Source organism: Mesoplodon densirostris, chromosome 16 (genome assembly GCF_025265405.1).
Source record: "Mesoplodon densirostris isolate mMesDen1 chromosome 16, mMesDen1 primary haplotype, whole genome shotgun sequence".
Lineage (NCBI taxonomy): Eukaryota > Metazoa > Chordata > Mammalia > Artiodactyla > Ziphiidae > Mesoplodon > Mesoplodon densirostris.
In genome coordinates, this window is record NC_082676.1 from 51923771 (window position 1) to 51947935 (window position 24165).

The window sequence follows — 24165 nt, forward strand, 5'->3', positions numbered from 1 at the left end:
GCTGCCGCCGCTGCCCGGACTCCACCTCTTAGGGCCGGCACTTCCGGTGGTTGCTTCCGGGCCGTTGGACCGGTTTGGCCTCCAGAAAACTACAATACCCGAGGTGCTTTGCGCGCCTGAGTACGGGTCCAGGCCCAGCGATGGAGGGCGTTGTACTTCCGGGAAGCGCGGTGCAAGCTGGGAGGCGTAGTCTTCACTGCCAGCTCGCAAACCTTATTTCGTTAAGAACGCTCCTCAGGTCTGAAGTCCTCTGAAATATTCCTTGAAACTGCTATTTTTCACTTACCTGTATAGAGATAACTTCTTTCTGTATAATCGTTGTAATACATACAACGGTCACCAAAATTTTTTTCTCTGTAAATAAAAAATAACTGAATCCTAGATGCCAACTCTAAGCTTCAACACATCCATACCCGCTTGCAAATCAGTGGGAAAACAGCTCCAAGAAAGGTAGTTAACAGGTTCAAGATGGCAGGAAAAGCTCAGAATGTTTTGCCAAAGTTCTCTGTCGAAACATGTTACCAGCTTTTTGTCAACTGAAAAAAAAAAAAAAAAGCACAACGTAAGAGTTGTGAGTTAAGTTTTATTTGGGGCAAAATGAGGGCTATAGCCCAGGAGACAGCATTTCAGATAGCTCTGAGAAACTGCTCTGAAGAGGAAGGGGGGAAGGCCAGTATTATATATAGTTTTAGTGAAGGGGGATCCGTGCAATCAAGCACACATTTTGGCACAGGCTTGCTGCTAGTCACAGGAGCAGATGTCACTGTTAACGATTTTAGTGCTTTCCTAGATATGAGGAGATGCAAGAATTGGGCTCATAAAATCTTCCGAGAATATCTAACTATCTCCCTGAACTCCTTTCAGGGTGTGTTGAAGGTCAGTGGCTGCAGTGGCTAGTAACTTAATCCTTGTAGAGGCAGATGGCAACTGCCAATTTTTTGTTGACATTTCCAAAATGTGATTTAGCAGCTAGCCACTTTCCATTTCCTAAATCAGCCTTACTTTCTGCCTCTCTGCACCCAAGCCTAACTCTGTGCAACAACAAAGACCAAGCTTGCTCACCTCTACCATGCTAGGCAGGTTAATCATGGAAACCACAGGATCAAGGCCCACTCCCTCAGTTCCTTAGTGACTTCCCAACCCCTTCCTGGAGACTTATACTTGTATTGCTTAAGGTAACACTGGATGTTTCATCTAATAAACCTTCATTTCTAAGTGGGTTAACACAAGAAAAGAGTCTGACACCCGTGTTCCTTGTAGGAATGTTCTCCAACTGGTGAATCAGGGACCCAGGCTCTTTCTAACTTGTGGGTCCACCATCTTTGTGCCATGGCTAGCACTCAGTCACATGACTAACACAAATGCAAAGGAGTCTGGGAAATTTAGTGTGGTTGTGAGCCCAGGAAGAGGAGAAAAGAGTTATGGTGATCAATTACCAGCTTTAAGAAGGTCCAAGTGTCATCTTTTATTAGCAACTCAGGTTTTCGAATGCCCAACCACTGAGTGCAGCGGCACCATGCAAAGAGGTGAATGACCTAGACCTAGAATTCAGGTAGTCTTGCGTTCAAATCCCAGGCCCACCACTGACCACTTGCTTGACCTTAGTGAGGTTACTTAGCTCTTTAAGTCTCAAGTTCCTCCATGATAAAATGGGGACAGTAATCTGTCTACTTCATCAGGTTGTAGAGGGTAAAAGCTGAGATAATGCTGGGTATGTAGCACAGTCCTGACACCTGGCTATTATTAGGGAGAAGATGTTCAGAGAGGGGTCTCCAGCTTCTTTTCCCAGTACTTTTACCTCCAAGCTAGCCTGTGGTCCAGAGAGCTATTCTAGGTCTCAAAGCTTAAATGAGACAAGCTTTGTCCCCACTTGACAAGTGACCTGTGAGTCCTCTCTGTTGCATCCTACTCATGGTTTCTGACAAATCTCCCAGTATGTGTTTGCATAAGTCAGTTTGAAATGCCCTTTCCATTAACAGAGGAGCTCTGCTATTAACTAATTACACTTTGGCTTTTCCTGTGTTTGCCTCTGTGCCTGGGAGAAGAGGCCAAGTGTGAAGTGGCCTCTGGCATGAAGAGAAGGCTTCTGCAGATTGGGATGGGTAGGGGCTGGGGTGGGTGACGGGGCTGCTGACCCTCTTTCCCGTGCCTATTTTTTCATATGTAAAATAAGATTTTCAAAAGTGCCTATCACAAGGTCGGTTGCGAGGAACAACTGAGATAATTCTTGCAGTGCCTTGTACAGAAGCCCCATCATTAGCCCTGAGTAGGAGGCGAAGGTTAGAAGTCCGCTCAAGTCCTTTCACTTCTCCTGGCCACAGTTTCTTCATCTATAAAATGAGGGCATTATTAAAATCCCTTCCAACTTTATAATCCGATTATGCCTCCTTTGTTATGTTCTTTCATTCCCTCAGAATCTGAAAAAATCCTTCTAAAGTCGACTGAATTCAGTTTCCTGAGGTAATACCCAACCGAGCCTGTTGTGAGAATAACACACAAAGCAGTTGCAGTCACGGAACCTGGAACATGGTTATGTGCTCTATAAGTGTTAACTGTACTCTCTAACACTATTATTTTGCCCCACGAGAATGTAAGCCCCATGAGAGCAGGGATCCTGTCGGTCCCGTTCACTTGCTGTTGTCCTGAGCATTCGGACTGCTGTTCGCATACCTTGAATTGAATTAATAAATAGTGTAAGCGTCCTGCCCCTTCAAAATTTCCTTGACGGCAAAATGGAGTCATTAAGATCCTTTCCAGTCCTACGACCTTAAGACTGCTGTCATATCCCTCGCCTTGCTTCTAGAGTTTGAAAGCCCCGGTGGAAGTCCGGACCACAGAATAACGCAAAACTTTGGAACGTACTTTGGAACGTCAGCCGTGAGTTCGGACCAGCCTCCGTTGCCTTGGCAGCTGCTACGCCCCGAGCTCTGGAGATCCTCGGCCCTGATTGGCTGGACCTCGGGCTCCTTCTACGGAAGCAGCCGCGGCCGCCATTGTGCGGCGCTAGTCCACTCAAAGGGTGTCAGCTGCGGCCCGCGCTTTGGGCTGTCGTCGTAGCTTCTTGGTCGTCTGTCCGCGGAGCCCGGCGGGACCGGGACTCCCGTCCGTGCCGGTGCGGGCGCCGGCATGTGGCTATGGGAGGAACAGGGGGGCCTCATGGGCCCCTTCTCCTTCCTGATGATGATGCTGCTGCTGGTGACGCGCAGTCCCTTCAATGCCTGCCTCTTCACCGGCAGCCTCTACCTCCTGCTGCGCCTCTTCAGCTTTGAGCCGGTGCCCTCCCGCAGGGCCATGCAGGTGCTCAAGCCCCGGGACCGCGTCTCCGCCATCGCCCACCGCGGCGGCAGCCACGACGCGCCCGAGAACACGCTAGCGGCCATTCGGCAGGTGAGTTCTCCACTCCTCCCGCCCCTGCGCGCCTCCTGGGAGCTTGGACTTCTGCCTGGCCTTCCGAAGGTTCCCCAGCCTTTTCAGGATAGCCTTACCACTTTCCCATTTGCCCACAAGGAATACATTCAAGTGGCCCTCGATCCCTCTGAATTACGGGAAATCTCCAGACTTCAAGTATGTATAGAACACTGCAAATACTTAACGTATTTGCTATGTGCCAGGTACTGAGGATGGTCATGAACAAGACAGAAAGGGTACCTGCTTTCACAGAGTTTGCATTGGAGTAGGGGAGACAGGTCTTAAACAAATAAACACATACATAAGGTACTTTAAGAAAGCGAAGAGTGCCATGAAGAAATAGGGTTACCGAATAAGGAATGTCGAGAGGGTCATTTTAGACAGAAATCCTGTCCGAAGAAGTGACCTTTGAACTGAGACCGGGATTATGAGGAGCCCGCCATGGATCTGGGGGAAAAGTGCTCCAGGAAAAGGGAACAGCAAGTGCAAAGGTCCTGAGGTGGGAATGATGTTGGAATCTTCATGTAACAGAATAGACAGTATATGGCCTGACTTCAAGGGACGAAACAGGGGCTGGTGTGTGAATGAAGTAGGAAATGTGGCCAGGTTAAGTAGAGCCTTGGTCAGTGTGGTTAGCTAACATATTCTAAATGGATCACCTTCACAGCGGCTGTCTTTACTTGTCCTCCAAATTATCCAGATCATCTCCTTATCACCTTTCCCCATGGTCAGACAACACTAGCGGCAGGACTTCTGATAATTTCTGCCTCCCCTTTTCACAAGGCTCTCTTGGCAGTCTCCGGACTTCATCATAATAACAGCTTGCATAATAAGAGAACTTTGCAGTTGTCTAGGCACTTTTGCATATGTGGAAATATATCTGATCCTCTCATTTCTCTGAAACATTATTTTAACAGTAAGTGGTTAGGAAAACTGGCTCAAACACACACAGCTCCTTTTGGAATTCAGCCTTCTGATTCCAAGTCCCAGTGCTCTTTGTCATAGATTAGAATATGTTCCAGGATGTAAAATTTGGACTGAATGTCCTTTCTTTGTCCAGCTAGGGACAGACAGTATTGTGTAATGAACAAGTTACTTAAGCGCTCTGTGTCCCAGTGAGAGTCACGGGTAGGATGTAGCAAGCAAGGCACCCTAGGGTACCGCTCCTCACTCTAGTCCCAGCTCTGACCTTAAGTTTCCTCATCTGTGAAGTGGGAATAATGTTAATATCCACCTAACCGGTTGTGATTCAGTGAAATAGGCTACCTCACATTAAATGAGAAAGTATGTATGCGAAATACACATATACATATAGTGTGTCATATCCTGTTGTGTTGCAAGGGAATTATAACTAAACTCCATTCATGTCTTGTATGTTTAGGTTGAACATGTCTTTAATATATGTAATTATGATAAATAACATTGCGCCAAGCTGATTCCTGGTTTTAAGAGGAAATGAGATGTAATTTAGCTTGTTCAAATACAAGGTCATTATCAATGAACGTTTTAGCCGTGACAGAATTTTGCTGCAGAAGACAAGGTCACATCCTCCCTCTTGACTTCAAAAGAAATATGTAGTTTACTTCCTTCAAAGTTTGTTTTTTTGTCCTGTTCTTCTTCACTTTGCTTGTTTGCAGCTCATAATTTATATTCTTAAACATTCTATTATGTAAAAAGTCAGGGAAGACATTCTGACAGTGGTAGAATTTCTGGTAGATTATGGAATAGATAGAAAAGGAAAAACTTGAGAGCGGTGAAATGAATGCATTCCAAAAACAGAGTCACGATTATAAACAGTGACAGAAGCATGAAATCAAACCCACAGTCCACTCCACAGAGGGGCCAGAGTGCAGCTTTAAAAGTATAATTCAGATTATATCGTGCCCATATTTAAAACCCTCCAGTGGTTTTTCTATTGCAATTAGGTAAAATCAAAACACCTTTCCATTTTGGACCTTTCTCAAAGCCCCAACTCTCTCTGTTTAAACCACCTTGGGTGTTTGTTAATGACGCTTTTGGCTTCATGTAATAGAGACTCTAACTTACAATATTTCAAACAATAAGGGGACTGTCTCACATAGCAAGAGGTGTGTGTGGGAGAGGTGACTTCCAGGGTGGTTTATTTAGCTCTTCACTTTGTGATTGTGGAGGACACCGTTTCTACTGATCTATCTGCTCTGCCACCTGCAGCATATTTACTAGCCCTCATTGTAGTTGCCAGGTGGCCATTGCAGCCCCAGGACTCACATCCTTACGTATCAGCATCCAGCCTCAAGAAAAGGCTCTACTCCCTCTTGCATAAGTCTTTCCCAGAAGTCAGTCAGTCTCTCTCACCCTCTCTGACAGACGCACACGGAGGGGTTGGGAATAGTCCACTTACAGCAGAGGAGAAAGCTGAACACTGGGGAAAGAACAGCTCTCTACCAGCAGGGAAGAAGAAAGGGAGTAGATCTGGGTAGGCAATCAATACTTTGTGGCTCCTTCCTACCTTGGGCCTTTGTATTATATTTGCTATTTTTTCTACTTAGAAAACTCTTCCCCTGGATCTTTGTATTGTTGACTCCCTTTTATCACTAAGGTCTCAGCTCAAGTGTCATATTCTTAAAGAGGCCTTCCCTGGTTGCCTTGTCTAGTGACCCCCACATGCCTGAACTTTCACATTACCCTCTATTTTCTTTTTCAAACATTTATCACTATCATAATACACGTAACATGTGTATAGTCTGTTTCTCCCCACTAAAGTGTAAGATCCGTGTTCCTTTTCTTTCTTGCTCACCACCCTCTCCTCACTGCTTAGAACAGTGCCTGATTCATAGTAGACACTCGATAAATATTTTTGGAAGAATTGTGATGTACAAATAGGCAATAAACCCATCAGAAAAAATACTCAACATTATCAGCCATCAGAAAAATGCAATTCAAAACCACAGTGAAATACCACTTCATACCCACTAGGACAGCTATAATCAGAAAGACAGACAGAAGTATTGGCAAGATTATGCAGCAGTTGGAACCTTCATACACTGATGGTGGGAAACTAGTCTGGTGGTTCCTCAAAAGGTTAAATATAGGACTTCCCTGGTGGTGCAGTGGTTAAGAATCCACCTGCCAATGCAGGAGACACGGGTTCGAGCCCTGGTCTGGGAAGATCGTGGAGCAACTAAGCCCATGTGCCACAACTACTGAGCCTGTGCTCTAGAGCCCGCAAGCCACAACTGCTGAAGCCCACCCGTCTAGAGCCCGTGCTCCACAACAAGAGAAGCCACCGCAATGAGAAGCCCGTGCGCTGCAACTAGAGCAAGCCCACGTGCAGCAATGAGGACCCAACACAGCCAAAAAATAATTAATTAATTCTTTTTTAAGAGAAAGGTTAAATATAGAATTACCATCTGAAGCAGCAATTTCACTCCTAGGTATATACTCAAAAGAATTGAAAACATGCATCATGCAAAAACTTGAACAGGATTGTTCATAGCATTATTCATAATAGCCAAAAAGTGGAAACAACAGAAATGTCCATCAGCTGATGAAAGGATAAATAAAATGTGATATAGCCACACAATGGAATATTATTTAGCAAGAAAAATGAATGAAGTCCCCATACATGTTATAACATGAATGAACCTTGAAAACAACATGCTAAGTAAAAGAAGCTTGTCACAGAAGACTGCATATTATATAATTCTGTTAAATAAAATGTTTCGAATAGGCAAAACCATAGAGAAAGAAGTAGATTAGTAGTTGCCAGGGACTGGGAGGGTTGGAGAGAGAAGTGGGGACTGACTGCTAATGGGTATGGGGTTTCTTTTTGGGGTGATGGAGATGTTCAGAAAGCGATTGTAGTGATGGTTGCACAACTGCAAATATGCTGAAAACCATTGAATTGTATACTTTAAATGGATGAATTTTATGGTATGTGGATAGTATGTCAAAAGCCATATAAGTATAATGACTTTATTAAAGCAGACACTTTTTAAATCAACTTTGTCAAAGTATAATTTACATACAATAAAAGATACATTTTCAGTATACAGTTTGATGAGTTTTGATAAATATTTACACCTGGGTAGCCACCACCTCAATCCATTTCCATCACCCTAGAATGTTCCTTTGTGTTCTCTTTGGAGTCAACGCCTACTCCTGCCTCTGCCCCAAGACAATCATTGATCTGACTTCTATAACTATACTACACTATACTATTCTATTACTAAACTATTAGTATAGTTTCAAACTAACATCTTAAGTAAAATTTTAATAAATTACAGTATTTATGTAGACTAGTTTATGTGAAGTGTGTACGTTTAGAAGAAAAATACTATTATAAGAAACTTCTTGAAATAAGAGTATAAAGTATGTACTAATATGTGAATCAGATTCAGGGGTTTATCTTTTTGCCTCTACATAGAAGTATTGGGAAAGAAAGTTGAATGCAGTCATTAGAAGATCTGGTCTAAGAAGCTCTAGTATGGTGAGCTTTTATAGCACTTTTGTTTTGGGCCTTAATAAACTACACAGAAAAGACAAATAAATGAACTCATTACCTTTAGTATTCTTGCTAAAATACAGTGTCTCACCATTGTTATTTTTTGTTTTGTAGCCAAGTAACAATGGCCCTAGTGGATAAAAGTATAATTGAACCGAATTACTAGCATCAAGGAATAAGGTTAACATTTGTATTACAGTGAGAGAGATGCACTGTGAATACTGGAAATGTGATCTTGTTTTATGTTATAAAATATATAACCCATGTTGATTTACCAGTGCATTATTAAACTTAGGAAAGATATACCTTTTTTTTTTTTTTTTTTTTTTTGGCTGTGTTGGGTCTTCGTTTCTGTGCAAGGGCTTTCTCTAGTTGAGGCAAGCGGGGGCCACTCTTCATCGCGGTGCGCGGGCCTCTCACTATCGCGGCCTCTCTTGTTGCGGAGCACAGGCTCCAGATGCGCAGGCTCAGTTGTTGTGGCTCACGGACCTAGTTGCTCCGCGGCATGTGGGATCTTCCCAGACCAGGGCTCGAACCCGCGTCCCCCGCATTAGCAGGCAGACTCTCAACCACTGTGCCACCAGGGAAGCCCCCAAGATATACCTTTTAATCTTATAAAAAGATGTACCTTTTAATCAGTGTAGATGTAAGCATTACATCTTATGTAATGACTTTTTCACTGAGGCATAAGTGTTTTTCTAGTCATCATAATAGCTTATATTGAGTGCCACCTCTGAGCCAGGCACCAAGCTTGGTGATTTACATACATTATTTCTAAATCCTCACAACTCTTAAGATCATTAAAGAAGCATCATCATAAAAATGATGAAACGGAGGCTAGAGTAATATTTGTAATTAGATGACATAGCCAGTTAGTGATGGAATTGGAATTTTTAGAGGGGGAAATCTTGGTCATATATGTGAAAATCAAACTTTGAAGCCTAGAAGAAAATAGTTGTTTATAAGTGGGGGTAAGAAAGGATTTAAATAAGATAGACAAATCTCCACCTACAAAGGACATAATTAATAAATTTGACTATTTTACAGTTAAAAACATGTTAAAAAACAACAATGACTAATGTTTATTGAATGCTTACTGTGCACTAGTACAGTGCTGTATGTTGTTTATGGGTACCTAATGTGTAGTAAATATATAAAGACCTGTAAGGGAATGATATAGAAATTATGCATGTCCACTTGGCAGTTGCCTCTGGAGAAGAAGGGGGGAGGATTTTAGCTGTATCTGTAGTGTGATAGTAAAGTCATGTGGTTAAGAGTGTAGCCTCTACCACATCCTAGTTTGTGTAACCCTGAGCAAGTTTCTTAATCTCTCTCAGTTTCCTCATCTGAAAATGAACATGTTAATAGTACCTCCTGAAGGGTTGTGAGGATCAAATGAGTTAATACATTTCAAGCAGTTAGAATAGTGCCTGACAAATATAAAAGGCAATAAATAATATAGCTATTATTGTTTTAGGGCAGCAAGAGATTGAAGCAAATATGGCAAAATGTTAACATCCGTTAAGTCTTTTTTTTCCTGTATACTACTATGTATGTTTGCAATGTATGTTTGCATAATTTTAAAAAAATTTAACTTTAAAGTCTTGATCATAATGAGTGTTTCACGTCTTCATTGTGACAAAGAAGCCAAGGAAGCAAATGTTGGATAGTGTGTCTCAGAGGAGCATGGCCCCTCAAACTTTATGTTCATGTTCTCTTTTTAGATAAATTCTTGTGTGCCTTATCGGGCTTACCAACTTGTTGGCCAACAGCCAGTGCTGCTCACATAAACAAAATCTAGTGTCCTCTAGAAGCAGTCTTGGTGTTTCTGCTCTAGAGGATGGAATTAAACCAGCAAAAACCTGACTCGTCCTGTTTATACCAAGGTAGTGCAATATCCAACTAATCAACAAACACAGGGGAATCATCAGAGATACTGCACCAAAGAGAGTGTAGCTAAACAGTGAAATGTGACTAAATATTTGTAATTGTAAGCCATTAATGGTCTGTATAGTTAAAGTAACCAGAGAAAACAAATTCCAGAAGTCTCCCCATCTGCCACTCTGAGAGTGAGAAAAGTGGGGAAATTGAAGTTTGTAAGGAATCCATAAGTGTGGACACTGAAGTAAGGTTAACATCCATGAAAAAGAGAAATAGGTTGGGTTGCTCTTTGATATAGGAAGGGAATAGAATCAGTAAGAGAAACTGTCTACTTAGCCAGCCCTGTTGGTCATCTTTAGTGTTTAGATTGCAAAATGACATCTGTGGCCACTTGACATTAATATCGTTGGTTTTTTTGTTAAGGCAGCTAAGAATGGAGCGACAGGCGTGGAGTTGGACCTTGAGTTTACTTCTGATGGGATTCCTGTCTTAATGCATGATAGCACAGTAGATAGGACAACTGATGGCACCGGTCGATTGTGTGATTTGACATTTGAACAAATTAGGAAGCTTAATCCTGCAGCAAATCACAGATTAAGGTAAGTGGTGTATTGTCACCTAAACATATCTTTCAACTTGTGTTGGAGATCACAGAAAGACACTAGCACCTTCTAATTACATCTTCTGCTCCAGAAGCGTTGTTTTGCTGTTTTGTTTTCAGCTGTATACAGGTTTCCCAAGTAATGGGCAGGTGCCAGGAACAACAGAAATATGGCATGAATGTTTTTTATCTTTTCCCACTGAGGCCAAATTTGGCTTCAGAATTATTCTCAAGACAATACTCGAATGTGACAGTTACTTTGTACTGTCATATAAATTTATATATGTATGTGTGGTGTGTGTATGTGTGTGTGTGTATGTGTATGTATATCAGAGCTAATCGTATAAGATGTTCCAGAAGAAAAGGGTTCTATGATCAAATAAGATCAAACACTATACTTTAGATGTTTCCCTTGGGGATAAACAGTTCACGTCAATCAATTCTTGCCTTTAACTTAGTGTTTCTAAAATGTATATGACCACAGAACCCATGCCCTTCCCACCATTAACAACTGTAGACACCTTGGAATTGGTATCTGGGTAATATACTTTGGAACGTGGTTATTTAAATCCCTCTCCTCTTGTCTTTGTAATACCGAAAAATGTGTTCTTATTGTAATTCATGTCGTATCAATTCTCTGGTCAATTTATTTGACCCAGTGATTAAACTGTAGACCTCCCTAAAAGATGATTCAGACTTTATTTTCCTAGGAACTGAAAGAAATTAAAAGTCAGCCAAAAAAAAAAAAAAAAGTCAGCCAAAGGAAGTCATACTTTAGAAAGAATATTGATAACACTTGAAAGTTCTGAGTCCAAGCTGCTGGAATTGCTCTCTGCTGTTACAGATATTTCATTGCTCAGCTGTAGGCAAGGGGAAGGCTGGTTTTAATATTACAGTGACATTGTAGCTAATAAGATGTCAAATCAGAGTCAACACTTAATGCAAAAAATGCTTAGGGTCAGCATCACCCTTAAAATACTTTAAGAAGGCATGGTATTGGAGCCAATATACCATCTTAATGTCTTTAACCCAAGCAGTCTTTGTTCCATAGTTGAAAGGTTGCATTTTCTTTGCTTAAATACCAAATAATTGGCTTGTGTTTAGAGACCATGTTGTTGGAAAAGAAGGAAAACTTTCTGTCAGTGGGGTAAAATGCTCATCCTGAGAGGGGAGCATGGCAACTAAGACTAGCCAGAGGAATAGCAAATTCATGTCTCTGATTCCCAGGGAATAGTCACTGAATAGAGTGGCTGGCAGAATTTGCTGTACTATTTATCTTTATCTTTTTTAAAACCAGTATCTTACAGTTGAATTAATACCGTTGAATTAGCATAAGTTAAATCATGTAGAGTGAAATTTTGTTATTTGAGAAAAGCTGATTTCTTATGTGTCAGGCACTTAACTTTCCTTTTCTTTTTCAGAAACTTATGTATTAGAAAATTATTTATTTTAACCAGTTTCACTTAAATACACAACCATACAGTTAACAGATGTATATATAGCTAGGAATTTCTCCTGCATAAGGTTTTATTAGGGAAAGTACAATCTTAAGTCTCTGAGTTCTCCAAAGATGGCATAGACTCTGCCCTTTAGTGAGTAGAGTTACTAATTATATTATAAATCAAGTGACTGCCTAAAAAATAAATGATTTTTGTTGTTGCTGTTCTGTGGCCAAGAATATCTTTAATTTGGTTTAAAAACATATTATCCTTGGACTTTGGTATGGTTGGAGAAAGGAAGTTGGGGAAAACACTCTTTTCCTTTGGTTGGGAGACATTTTTCAAATGTCTGTTTCACTAAACTTTTATCTTTTCCTTGTTCCTACAATGTACTATTCCTTTTCCCTCTCTTATAGGAATGATTTCCCTGATGAAAAGATTCCTACCCTGAGCGAAGCTGTTGCAGAGTGCCTAAATCGTAACCTCACAATCTTCTTTGATGTCAAAGGCCATGCAAATATGGTACAGTTTATACCATAGACTGCACTTTAGAAAAGACAGCTTTATTTAAGTGCTAGTTTGTTCCAAAATTAACTATGTATTTTATTTTTTATATTCTTAAATAATTTTTACAAATTATATTTGCTTAATGGAAGTTTACAGTGCAAAAATCCACATCTTCAAGGAAACAGTAAATTATGGTTAACCTTTTAACCTTTGATGGAACCATTTAACAATCCCCAATATTCGACAACTAGCACAAAATAGAAGAGTCAGGTTTCTTTTATTTGCATGAAACATTTACAAAAGATATTAAATGAACAGTAAAGAGGCACTTCTTGAACAGAACACTTAAGTAACCTCATAAAAAGGGCTCCAGGAGTTGGACACAAGACCAGTTACATCTGGCTGATAAGAGTCTTAGACAACTCTGGACTGAATTTAAAGAAAACTCCTATATTTAAAGCTTCTGATAGCTAAGAGGATATTTGTCTTCTACAAGGATTTATGCCTTTCGTATGATTTCTATCCCTTACGTATAATTTTCTTATTCTATGACTTGAATAGTTATACTTTTATTTATTATAATTTCTTAAAATATGTATTACATTCTTAAATAAGATTTTGCTTAAATTTTAGAATACATACTTTTACTCATAAAAACACATTATTGCAGTGGAAATCAATGGTAAAATATGGTTCAGATTACATTTGTTCTCATAACCAGCTTTTCAAGTAAAAATACATCTTTCAAGTACAAATGTAGTTGTACAACTTGGGTATTTTCCCCCAGCAATAATTATAATCAGTAATGGCCATCTACTGATGGAGAGTTCTGATGATACCAACTTTTTTTTTATTTCAGTTTTTTTTTTTTTTTCGGTGGTACGCAGGCCTCTCATTGTTGTGGCCTCTCCCGTTGCAGAGCACAGGCTCCGGACGTGCAGGCTCAGCGGCCATGGCTCACGGGCCCAGCCGCTCTGCGGCATGTGGGGTCCTCCCGGACCAGGGCACGAACCCGTGTCCCCTGCATCGGTAGGCGGACTCTCAACCACTGTGCTACCAGGGAAGCCCCCAACTTTTTTTTTTAATTAGCCCAGGATATTGTTGAAACCAGTTGTTAAAACCTGAAATATGAGCCTCTAACTTAAGTACAATAAACTCCCATTTTTGAAGAAAGAGGAGAATGGTGCTCTGGCTAATTTATTATTCTGGTAAACTGATAGTTCTATATGTCTGGGTTTTCCAGTCAGTCTGCATCAGAATCACCAGGAATACATATTAAAAATCCAGATTCCACCCAGAGATTAAATCTTAAAAATGGCCAGGGTCATGGGGTCAAGGAACAAGATTTTTAATGAGCACCTCGGGTTTTATTGATGATAACGGCCCATGTTTCGGAACCCTGATAGGCCCTACATTTCACCCATGGTGTACTGACCTTCATGATTATTTTCTTAGAATAAAGAGGGGTGAGGGAGGAGAAGAAAAAAATTTTTTTCCAGCTCTTTGAGCTTTCTGGTTGGGTGCTCACAGCTGGTTTGGGCAGCATTGGGCAGAACATAGTGATCTAATTCACCAAAATGGCAGCATAGGGACTTCACTGGTTGCGCAGTGGTTAGGAATCCGCCTGTCAATCAGGGGACACGGGTTCAAGCTCTAGTCTAAGAAGATCCCACATGCCACGGAACAACTAAGCCCATGCACCACAACTACTGAGCCTGCGCTCTAGAGCCTGCGAGCCACAACTACTGAGCCCGCATGCCACAACTACTGAAGCCGGCACGCCTAGAGCCCACGCTCTGCAACAAAGAGAAGCCACCGCAGTGAGAAGCCCATGCACTGCAATGAAGAGTAGCTCCCACTTGCCGCAACTAGAGAAAGCCCGTGCACAGCAACGAAAACCCAGTGCAACCAAAATAAATAAATAAATAAATAAATAATTTTTAAAATGGGAGTATAAAGGAACAAGTTTTGGCATTAAATTGGAGACGATAGAGTACAGGAGCCAAGATCTCGGGCTTTGGAGATTGTGATTAAACTCTCACCTACTACAGTGTAACCTTAACCTTGAAAAGCTTCTGTTTCCTTATGGGCAAAATGGGAACAATGTAAGAAATGACCACATAGGGTTGTTGTGAGAATCAGATGAAGAATGTAGATGAAGCATCACACATGGTGCATGTTAGTTCACAGCAAGAAAACGACTTCGGCTCTATAGCTCACACTCTGATATTAGTGAAGGGAAGCATGACATGAATAATTTCTATGTTCTTTTTTATTTTGGGGAATGCATTTAGTTGCTTATATTTGGTTATAGGTTATGTGTGACTTTCCAAAAATTAGGGGTATTTCAAGAATTATGATGTAGCAACATTACATTCCACCTAACCTCTGGTCATCTCTGTTGTTAGCTGCTGCTGTTGCTCAGTGGCCAAATCTGTTAATTCACTAGCGGTTACAAAATATCAGTATTTTAATTCTATCACTTCTTCATTTGGTAGCTGGTCTACTGCAAAAAGAAACTTCTGCTCTTCTTGGGAAGAGTTGGGAGACTCTTCCCAGTTTCTCCCTTGTCACATTGCTTCTCCCTCCGTTTTGATGATGGATGACGTTTCCTCTTAGTCGCCTAGACTGAGAAAATCTACCCTTTCTAGTTTGCAGACTGGTTGACTCCCACTTCAGCTAGGAAAGGCAGAGGGAGATAGAGTTGTGGGTATAAAAGGACCTATCCTAGTGGCTAAACTAGAGTATAAGGAAAAGATTTTAAAATTTTGCTTCCAACCTCCACTGGCCTGTAGTCTGCCATACTTTTCCAAAGTATGACAAAAGGAGGTGAGCCTCTCAACAAAATAGTAAAGCAGCAGTACCCCAGCTTCTTCCTTATCTGCTGATGTGAGTTTAAAATGCATCCTAGTGGATAATGCAACCTACCAATACTCCTTTGCACATCCCCATATATTAGTAAACTTCTGATTTACTTAATAGAGTTGTACTTATATATAGTAGTTACTGGTTGGGACTACATTTTAATAGATTTTAAATACATGAATCTCTTTTACAGGCTACTGATGCTCTAAAGAAAGTATATATGGAGTTTCCTCAACTATACAATAATAGTATTGTCTGCTCTTTCTTGCCAGAAGTTATCTATAAGGTAAAATTCTGGATTTTTGTTGTATATAATATTATGTTAGTTGGTGGTAATAATAGCAATGGGCTAAATAAGCATAAGATAGATGCCAGTTAAACTGAACTGAATCAATTAAGAAACTTCTCTTTTTTTTGAATTTTATTATTTTTTATACAGCTGGTTCTTATTAGTTATCTATTTTATACATATTAGTGTATAGATGTCAATCTCAGTCTCCCAATTCATACCACCACCACCACCACCCACCCCGCCCCCTTTCCCCCCTTGGTGTCCATGCATTTGTTCTCTACATCTGTGAAGAGACTCCTCTTTTTTTTTTTTTTTTTTTTTGCGGTACGCGAGCCTCTCACCGCTGTGGCCGCTCCTATTGCGGAGCACAGGATCCGGACGCGCAGGCTCAGCGGCCATGGCTCAGCGCCCATGGCTCACGGGCCCAGCCGCTCCATGGCATGCGGGACCCTCCCGGACTGGGGCACGAACCTGCGTCCCCTGCATTGGCAGGCGGACTCCCAACCACCGCGCCACCAGGGAAGCCCGAGACTCCTCTTTTAAATTAACAAAAATTCAGTAAGGGGAAAGTACTCGTACGCCGTTTTAAAATACCATGATTCCTTTTTAGCTCCTTCTTTCATGTTGTTTATAGGCTCATTCAGATTACTTTGGGAACATTCTCAGAACAGAATTAATTATATATTTCTGTGTCTCACTAAGTAACAGCAGAATATACCTTTTTAAAAAATAAGTCTTATAATTTAAAATACGCATGATTTGAAATATGCAAATACATAGATACTACAGCAAGCCCTCCTTTAACCATAATCCAGCTTGTTTCATCCATAACCCCATTTATCCCCAGAGTTATTTTTTTTTTAGTAGATCTTTATTGGAGTATAATTGCTTCACAATACTATGTTAGTTTCTGTTGCACAACAAAGCGAATCAGCCATATGCATACACATGTCCCCATATCCCCTCCATCTTGAGCCTCCCTCCCATCCTCCCTATCCCACCCCTCTAGGTCATTTCAAAACACCAAGGCAATCTCCCTGTGCTATGCTGCTGCTTCCCACCAGCCAACTGTTTTACATTCGGTAGGGTATATATGTCAATGCTACTCTCACTTCACCCCAGCTTTGCCCTCCCACCCCATGTCCTCAAGTCCGTTCTCTACGTCTACCTCTTTATTCCTGCCCTGCAACTAGGTTCATCAGTACCTTTTTTTTTTTTAATTCCATTTATGTGCATTGGCATACGGTATTTGTTTTTCTCTTTCTGATTTATTCACTCTGACAGACTCTAGGTCCATCCACCTCACTACAAATAACTCAATTGCATTTCTTTTTTATGGCTGAGTAATATTCCATTGTATATATGTGCCACATCTTCTTTATCCATTCATCTGTCGATGGACATTTAGGTTGGTTCCATGTCCTGGCTATTGTAAACAGTGCTGCAATGAACATTGTGGTACATGACTCTTTTAAAATTATGGTTTTCTCAGGGTATATGAGAAATCTCTCAGTAGTGAGAGGTTTATTGATTTATTGATTTGCGTCCTCTCCCTTTTTTTCTTGATGAGTCTGGCTAAGGGTTTATCCATCTTGTTTATCTTCTCAAAGAACAAGCTCTTAGTTTTATTGATCTTTGCTATTGTTTTCTTCATTTCTATTTCATTTATTTCTGCTCTGATCTTTATGATTTCTTTCCTTCTACTGACTTTGGATTTTCTTTGTTCTTCTTTCTCTAGTTGTTTTTTTTTTTTTTTTTTTTTTTTTTTTTTTTTGCGGTACGCGGGCCTCTCACTGCTGTGGCCTCTCCCGTTGCGGAGCACAGGCTCCGGACGCGCAGGCCCAGCGGCCATGGCTCACGGGCCCAGCCACTCCGCGGCATGTGGGATCCTCCCGGACCAGGGCACGAACCCATGTCCCCTGCATCGGCAGGCGGACTCCCAACCACTGCGCCACCAGGGAAGCCCTCTCTAGTTGTTTTAAGTGTAGGGTTAGATTGTTTATTTGAGATTTTTCTTTTTTCTTGAAGTGAGATTAAATTGCTATAAACTTCCCTCTTAGAACTGCTTTTGCTGCCTCCCATAGGTTTTGGGTCATCATGTTTTCATTGTCATTTGTTTCTATGTATCTTTTTATTTCCTCTTTGATTTCTTCAGTGATCTCTTGGTTATTTAGTAGTACACTGTTTAGCCTCCATGTATTTGTGTTTTTTACAGTTTTTTTCCTGTAATTGATTTCCAATCTCATAACGTGGTGGTCAGAAAAGATGCTTGATACGATTTCAATTTTCTTAAATTTTCCAAGGCTTGATTTATGACCCAAGATGTGATCTATCCTGGAGAATGTTCCATGTGCACTTGAGAAGAAAGTGTATTCTGCCACTTTTGGGTGGAATGTTCTATAAATATCAATTAAATCTATCTGGTCTATTGTTTCATTTAAAGTTTGTGTTTCCTTATTTATTTTCCGTTTGGATGATCTGTCCATTGGTGTAAGTGAGGTGTTACACCCTCTGCTGCTCGATCACCCTCTGCTACTCTCCCCTCCTCCTGGAAGGCCCCTCCTGCCTACCTCTCCTGATCTCCCCAGCCTCAGGGGCGCAGATCCTGTCTGGCCTCCACTTCTCCCCTCTCAGTCCCCCTACATCCTACCGGTTCACTTTGGGGTTCCTTCCGTCTCCTTGGGCGTCAGAGTTCCCCACCAGCAGCCGGCAGGCACCCTCGTTGTGGGGAGAAGCTAACTCCGCGTCTTCCCACACCGCCATCTTGACTCCGCCTCCTCCCCAGGGTTATTTTGAAGCAGATTCCAGATATCATATCATTTTATCCATGAAAATTACATTAAGTACCTTTAAAAAGTGATTCTTTTTTTTTTAACATAACCACAATACCATTATCCCATCTAAAACCACTAACAAGAAGTCCTTAAGATCATCAAATATCCAGTGTAAAAATCCCCCTTGTCATGTATTTATTGAAGAAATCAGGTTGTTTTGTAGAGTTTATTTAACAAAGTCTGGATTTTGCTAATTATGCCATGGTACAATTTAACACATTCATCTCCTCTGTATACTTCCTATAAATTGGTAGTGAGAGCTGAAGGCTTGATCAGATTAGGTTCAATTATTCTTGGCAAGATAATTTCTTAGGCAAGGGTCTTCTTCCATCAGGGGGCGCATAATGTCGGGTTGTCTCGTCATGTTGTCAGCAGCTGTTATTGATGCCAGTGGCCGGCTCTGGCAATTTACTAGGGGTTTTATTTTTATTTTTAATATTTATTTATTTATTTATCTATTTATTTATTTGGCTGCACCGGGTCTTAGTTGCAGCACACGGGATCTTTAGTTGCGGCACATGGGATTGAGTTCCCTGACCAGGGATCAAACCTGGGCCCCCTGCATTGGGAATGCGGAGTCTTAGCCACTGGACCACCAGGGAAGTCCCTACTAGGGGTTTTAAAGTGTCAATATTTTAAGTCTATCATTTCTTGTTTATGCATTACCTAGATGGAATACTTCTATAAAGAGGATCTCTCATCTACTATTTAGCTACCCAATAGGCAAATAAATGCTTAATCCTGTCCTTTATTTACCAGTTTCCAAAATAATGAGTTGGTTCTTCAACAGTGACCAACACAGCATGTATTTAAAATTTTGGAGTAAGGGTGGAGCCTACTGGGATATAAACTGTCATTGAGATGAATAGTGTCCTAGGGCTTCTAGACATTTGGATGAGTGTTTCCCAAACTTCCTTGACCAGAGGCCTTTAAAATGTGTGATACCTTTTCCAGAGGACCATAGAGCACAGACTAAAGAATTCAGTCCATATCCCCCATTTGTCCTTTGCTCTGTCCTCATCCCTGCCCCCACTTCTCTCCCTTCTCACCCCATTTCCCTGCCCCCCACAACTTTTTTTCAGCCATTTTCTCTAAAAAGGATCAAAAACTAACCAGCCCATCTTGAAATGATCATGGTTCCATCTTCACTGTGTTCTAATTATCTCTGGCCATAATTTAAATCAATATCCAATTGAAAGTTACTCTTTGTGACATTATTAAAATTTGACCCTGAGGTTATAATGTTCTCATTTTAAAGATAGTATTTGCAGTTCTTTTAGGATTGTGGAGGAAGTGTTCTCATTTATACTATATATTAAATGCTTTACATTCAACACATTATTTTCTCAAAGGGTTTATGATGGAGTATTTATTTAGTAGACATGGGGGGCAGCATACCTCCTTGTACAGACTGAGTACATTGGCTAAATCTAACGAACAAATGAGAAGTATTGGCCTTAAGATATGATAATTGCTTTATTTTCCAAAATTCCTTTCAGATGAGACAAGCAGATCAGAATGTAGTAACAGCTTTAATTCACAGACCTTGGAGCCTTAGCCATACAGGAGATGGGAAACCACGCTTTGATACTTTGTGGAAACAGTCCATGTTTGTGGCATTGGACATTTTGCTCGATTGGAGTATGCATAATATCTTGTGGTACTTGTGTGGAATTTCAGCTTTCCTCATACAAAAGGATTTTGTATCTCCGTAAGTTGGAAGATTTTTTTTATCTTCTCCTGATACATTTCCTGAATGTTCTTCTTGAAAAGGGAGGATTAACAGTGGACACCTGGATTGGTTCCCACCCACGAAGCCCACCATGCCTTTATTAAGTTGAAATGCCACTAGCTTCTTAGGTGGGAAGAGTTTAGGCATATTTCACTGTTTCCAAAACAAGTTGATCAAATATTCTTGGGTTTTAATGCATTTTAAAGAAAAAATAAACATGCCAAACTATGACAACAGAGACAGAGACAGAGAGATTGTATTTCCTTGTGATTGGCTCCCTTTAAAAACCAACATAGGATCCAGGGCAGAACCACAATGAAGATGTCTTGTGGGCACCTACCTCATCTATCCCAACTTTCCTCCTGCTCCCCTGTATATTACAGGCTCTAATCCATTGCTCCCAGGAAACTTTCTGTTCCCTAACCTGCTAGCAATCTCTGAATATTTATTTTGGCAATTTTATAGCTGTGTATTTCAGGTGGTTACAGTTGTAAGTTTCATATTATTTCAGGCATGTGTGCATTCAGTTCAATATTTGTTGTATGCCTGCAGTATTGCAAGGTACTGTATTACGAAGCTGAAGATGCTGTGGTAAAGAAAGAAAGCCACAGTCTGCCCTCATGTAGTTTATAGTCAAGTGGAAGAGATAGATGCTAATCAAATAAAGATCCAATAAACATAAAATTAGAGCTAAGATAAATGCTGTGTAAGAGAGAACAGTGCACATATGCTGTTTAATTTGTCCTAGTCAAGGGAGTCAGGGAAAACATCCCGAAGGAAGTAACAGCTGAGCTAAGATCTGAAGGGTGTGTAGGAAATGAGGGGATTGGGGGTGGAGGTCCAAGTCAGAGGGGAAGACACGTGCAAAAGTGCTGTGGCAGGAAGGAGCCTGGTTCTTTCAAGAAACTGCAGGAAAAATCAGTACACACACAGTACAGCACAGAAAAGAAAGGGGGGGAGTGTGGTGTAAGATGAGGCCAAAGAGACAGGTGGGACTAGGCTAGGTACAGCCTCCGGTAGGGGTTCGGGGTGGGGGGGTCTTCAGCAAGTGGCTGAAGCGTTGAAAGCTGCAGTGCCGTGGAGGAGGTGCTTATGCTTGGTTTAGAACACCCTCTGGCTGCAGTGCGGAGGCCAGTTAAGAGGCTCCTTCTGGGAGCTGTTAGTACTCAGCGAACACCATATTTAGTGACCATTGTAGATTCCTGAGACAATTGGCATTATTCTAACAAGGTTGGTTTTTCCTCTTTCTCCAGGGACTACTTGAAGAAGTGGTCAGCTAAAGGCATTCAGGTTGTTGCTTGGACTGTTAATACTTTTGATGAAAAAAGTTACTATGAATCCCATCTTGGTTCCAGCTATATCACGGACAGCATGTTGGAAGACTGCACACCTCACTTCTAGACTTTTCCCCCAGGGAGGAAACACAGGTACAGAAACTGCCTGCTGGCCTCATAGAGGAATATCAATATACCCAAGCCCCTGGGGGATCAGGTGGCTCACACAAGTAGTAGCTGGTAACTGGGTATTTACCTGAACCAAAGCAAAACCCAGTGTTGCTCCTATGCTCCATGGAATGCCTGAGTTCAAAACCAATGCTCTTGAAAGTCTGGGTCTGCAAAAAGGCACAACACTCCTGCCCCGACCTAGCTGAGGCACACACTGAAACCCAGTGAAGATAAGCACAGATTGAACTGTGCAATTTGGGGGTGCAGATGCAAATGCACGGGAAATGCACGATCACTCAGAGCTGACGTTTTAAAACCTGACCCACTTACAGAATTTTACTTATTTAAAATATTTGTATCCAGCTATGTTATCAATGTACTGTAGATATCAAACTTGTGACCATACTAATAAAATCATTAAAAGGAGCACTAAGGGAAAACCATGTACCAAGCATCATATCTTAAGACATAAAGAATTTAAGGGAGCTGCTGTTTCCAATCCAGTGGCCAGGGCCCCTGGTGAGACGTTGGTGTGAAGCAAAGAAAATGGTAAGGAGGTCTTGCTATCAGTCTGAGGGATTGTTTATGGTATCTAGAAATAAGAGCTACAAACCACTAGGGGGCAGAGTTGTAGCCTTTCAAGCTGCTCTGCAGCAGATGATCACAGACAGAACTGGAAGAAACTTCCGGGAACATCTAGGCTTAGCCTCATTTTACAAATGAGAAAATTAAAATCTGTGGAAGGGAAGGGTCTTCCCAGAAATGACAGCTGTGACATGGATCCTGATCTCATGATAAAATTTCTTGTTTACTATTTACCAGGAGCTTCAGTGGTTTATTTATGCATTATTTTAATTAACCCTCACAAAAATCTTACAGAGATATTAATCTCTTTTTACTGATAAGGAAACCGAGGTGCTGCAAGGTTAAAGTCACTTACCCAAGGTCTCAACTTCCTTGGTGTAACTGGTATTCAAGTCCAGGTCAGTCGGTTCAGAGAACCACTCAGCTTGTCTGCCTTTATAACGTAGAGCCCTTGATTCCCAGCTCTGCTCTTTCCCATGTGAGCTTCCAGGGGTCTTATTGTGAACTTAAGTGGCATCATTTAAAATGAAGTTGAGTCTTCAGAAAATTGCAAAGCTCGCTGTCTCCTCTAGCTGCCCCCCACCCCCACCATTCAGCCCTATCTGGCCTTATCACAGGCCCACAGCTTAGTCATGACTTCCCTCCTGAATCCTCATGGGTCACCGAGCTCGGTCACCAGCCCACACAGCTGGATGGTGGTGAGAAGCAGACTGATTTTTGCTATAGTTGGTGTTGACAGGAGGACAATAAATGAGGCTTGGGATGTTTACAAATGAATTTTCTTGAATTTTAAAATTAACAGCAGAACAGAGATTCAGTGAATGGAACAGATATCTAAACTGCATGACTGCCATGCCACGTTATGACTAGAGTGACAAGAGGAAGAGAAAGGGACCAAAGAAAACATCTGAGGACTGAATTCCCCCTTTGGCTTACCTGCAGAGGCTATACAGCGACTGACAGGGAAGAAATTCTCTCGGGGGCAGCACAGAGTTCACAACATCCCTTCTGTGGTGTGAAGACCTTTTGAGAGCCAGAAGTTCTCTGTCTCTTGACCTTTGTCCCAAATCCGTACTGCACTTGACTCAGCCAGGCCCAATTAAGGATTGAGATCCTATGCTAAGGTGGTCGTGGGCCTTGAAGAATGGAGAATTCAGATGAAGAAAGAAGGTGTTAATTACTTACTTGGAAGGTTTGGTAAAGGGGTTAAAAACAGGATTTTTTTTTTTTTTGGCTGCATTGGGTCGTCTTTGCTGCGCGCGGGCTTTCTCTAGTTGTGGTGAGCTGGGGCTACTTGGCTACTCTTCATTGCAGTGCGCAGGCTTCTCATTGTGGCGGCTTCTCTTGTTGTGGAGCACGGATTTCAGTAGTTGCAGCACACAGGCTCAGTAGTTGTGGCTCGCGGGCTCTAGAGTGCAGGCTCAGTAGTTGTGGCACACGGGCTTAGTTGTTCCACGGCATGTGGGATCTTCCCGGACCAGGGCTTGAACCCGTGTCCCCTGCATTGGCAGGAGGATTCTTAACCACTGCGCCACCAGGGAAGTCCCAACAACAGGATTTGACATCAGAAAAAGTTAAATCTGAATTCCTAATCTCTAGCTATATGACCTTGGGCAAGTCATATAGCTAGTGTCTTGAATTCATCTCTAAAATAGGGGCAGTATTAGTACCACGGCAGGGGTAGTTGTGATTAAAGGAAAGAGTGCATGTAAAATGCTTGTTAATAACTAAGATTTATGGGCTGCCTACCATGTACTGGACACTGTTTCAAATGCTTTCTATGTGTTTACTCTGCTATAACACCATGAGGTCAAGGTACCATTATAATCCCATTTTACAGTGAAGGAAACCAAAGCCCAAGGAAGTTAAGTAACTTACCTAAAAAGTCACACGACAGTAATAGGATAAGGATTCAGGCCCACATTATATAGTTCCGGAGCCCACACTCTAAACCCAGGCTTATCCTCCTTTCTGGTGCTTAGCAAGGGCTCAGTCATGATAAGCATTCCCAGCACTCCTTGCAGTGCCTGTCACAATAGACAATAAAAGTTGGAAGAATGAGTTGTGGGATAGCCAAGTGGAAAGTTCCTTGA

The 24165-nt window shown here is 41.5% G+C and overlaps 1 protein-coding gene across 4 annotated transcripts; it reads left to right on the forward strand.

Annotated features, from left to right (window-relative positions):
- The first annotated feature begins 2966 nt into the window (after positions 1-2966).
- Positions 2967-23512, forward strand: GDE1 (glycerophosphodiester phosphodiesterase 1). Of its 4 annotated transcripts, none has more exons than XM_060078967.1 (7): positions 2967-3387; positions 10196-10371; positions 12229-12334; positions 15378-15470; positions 19810-20021; positions 21296-21469; positions 22875-23512. In XM_060078967.1, exons 1-6 carry the CDS (start codon positions 3127-3129, stop codon positions 21441-21443), a joined length of 996 nt encoding a protein of 331 aa, XP_059934950.1. In that variant the 5' UTR covers positions 2967-3126; the 3' UTR covers positions 21444-21469; positions 22875-23512. The 4 variants fall into 4 exon arrangements, with proteins under 4 accessions (XP_059934950.1, XP_059934951.1, XP_059934948.1 ...); XM_060078968.1 differs by having other exon boundaries at positions 22878-23512; XM_060078965.1 differs by lacking the exon at positions 22875-23512 and having other exon boundaries at positions 21296-21927.
- The last annotated feature ends 653 nt before the right edge of the window (positions 23513-24165 follow it).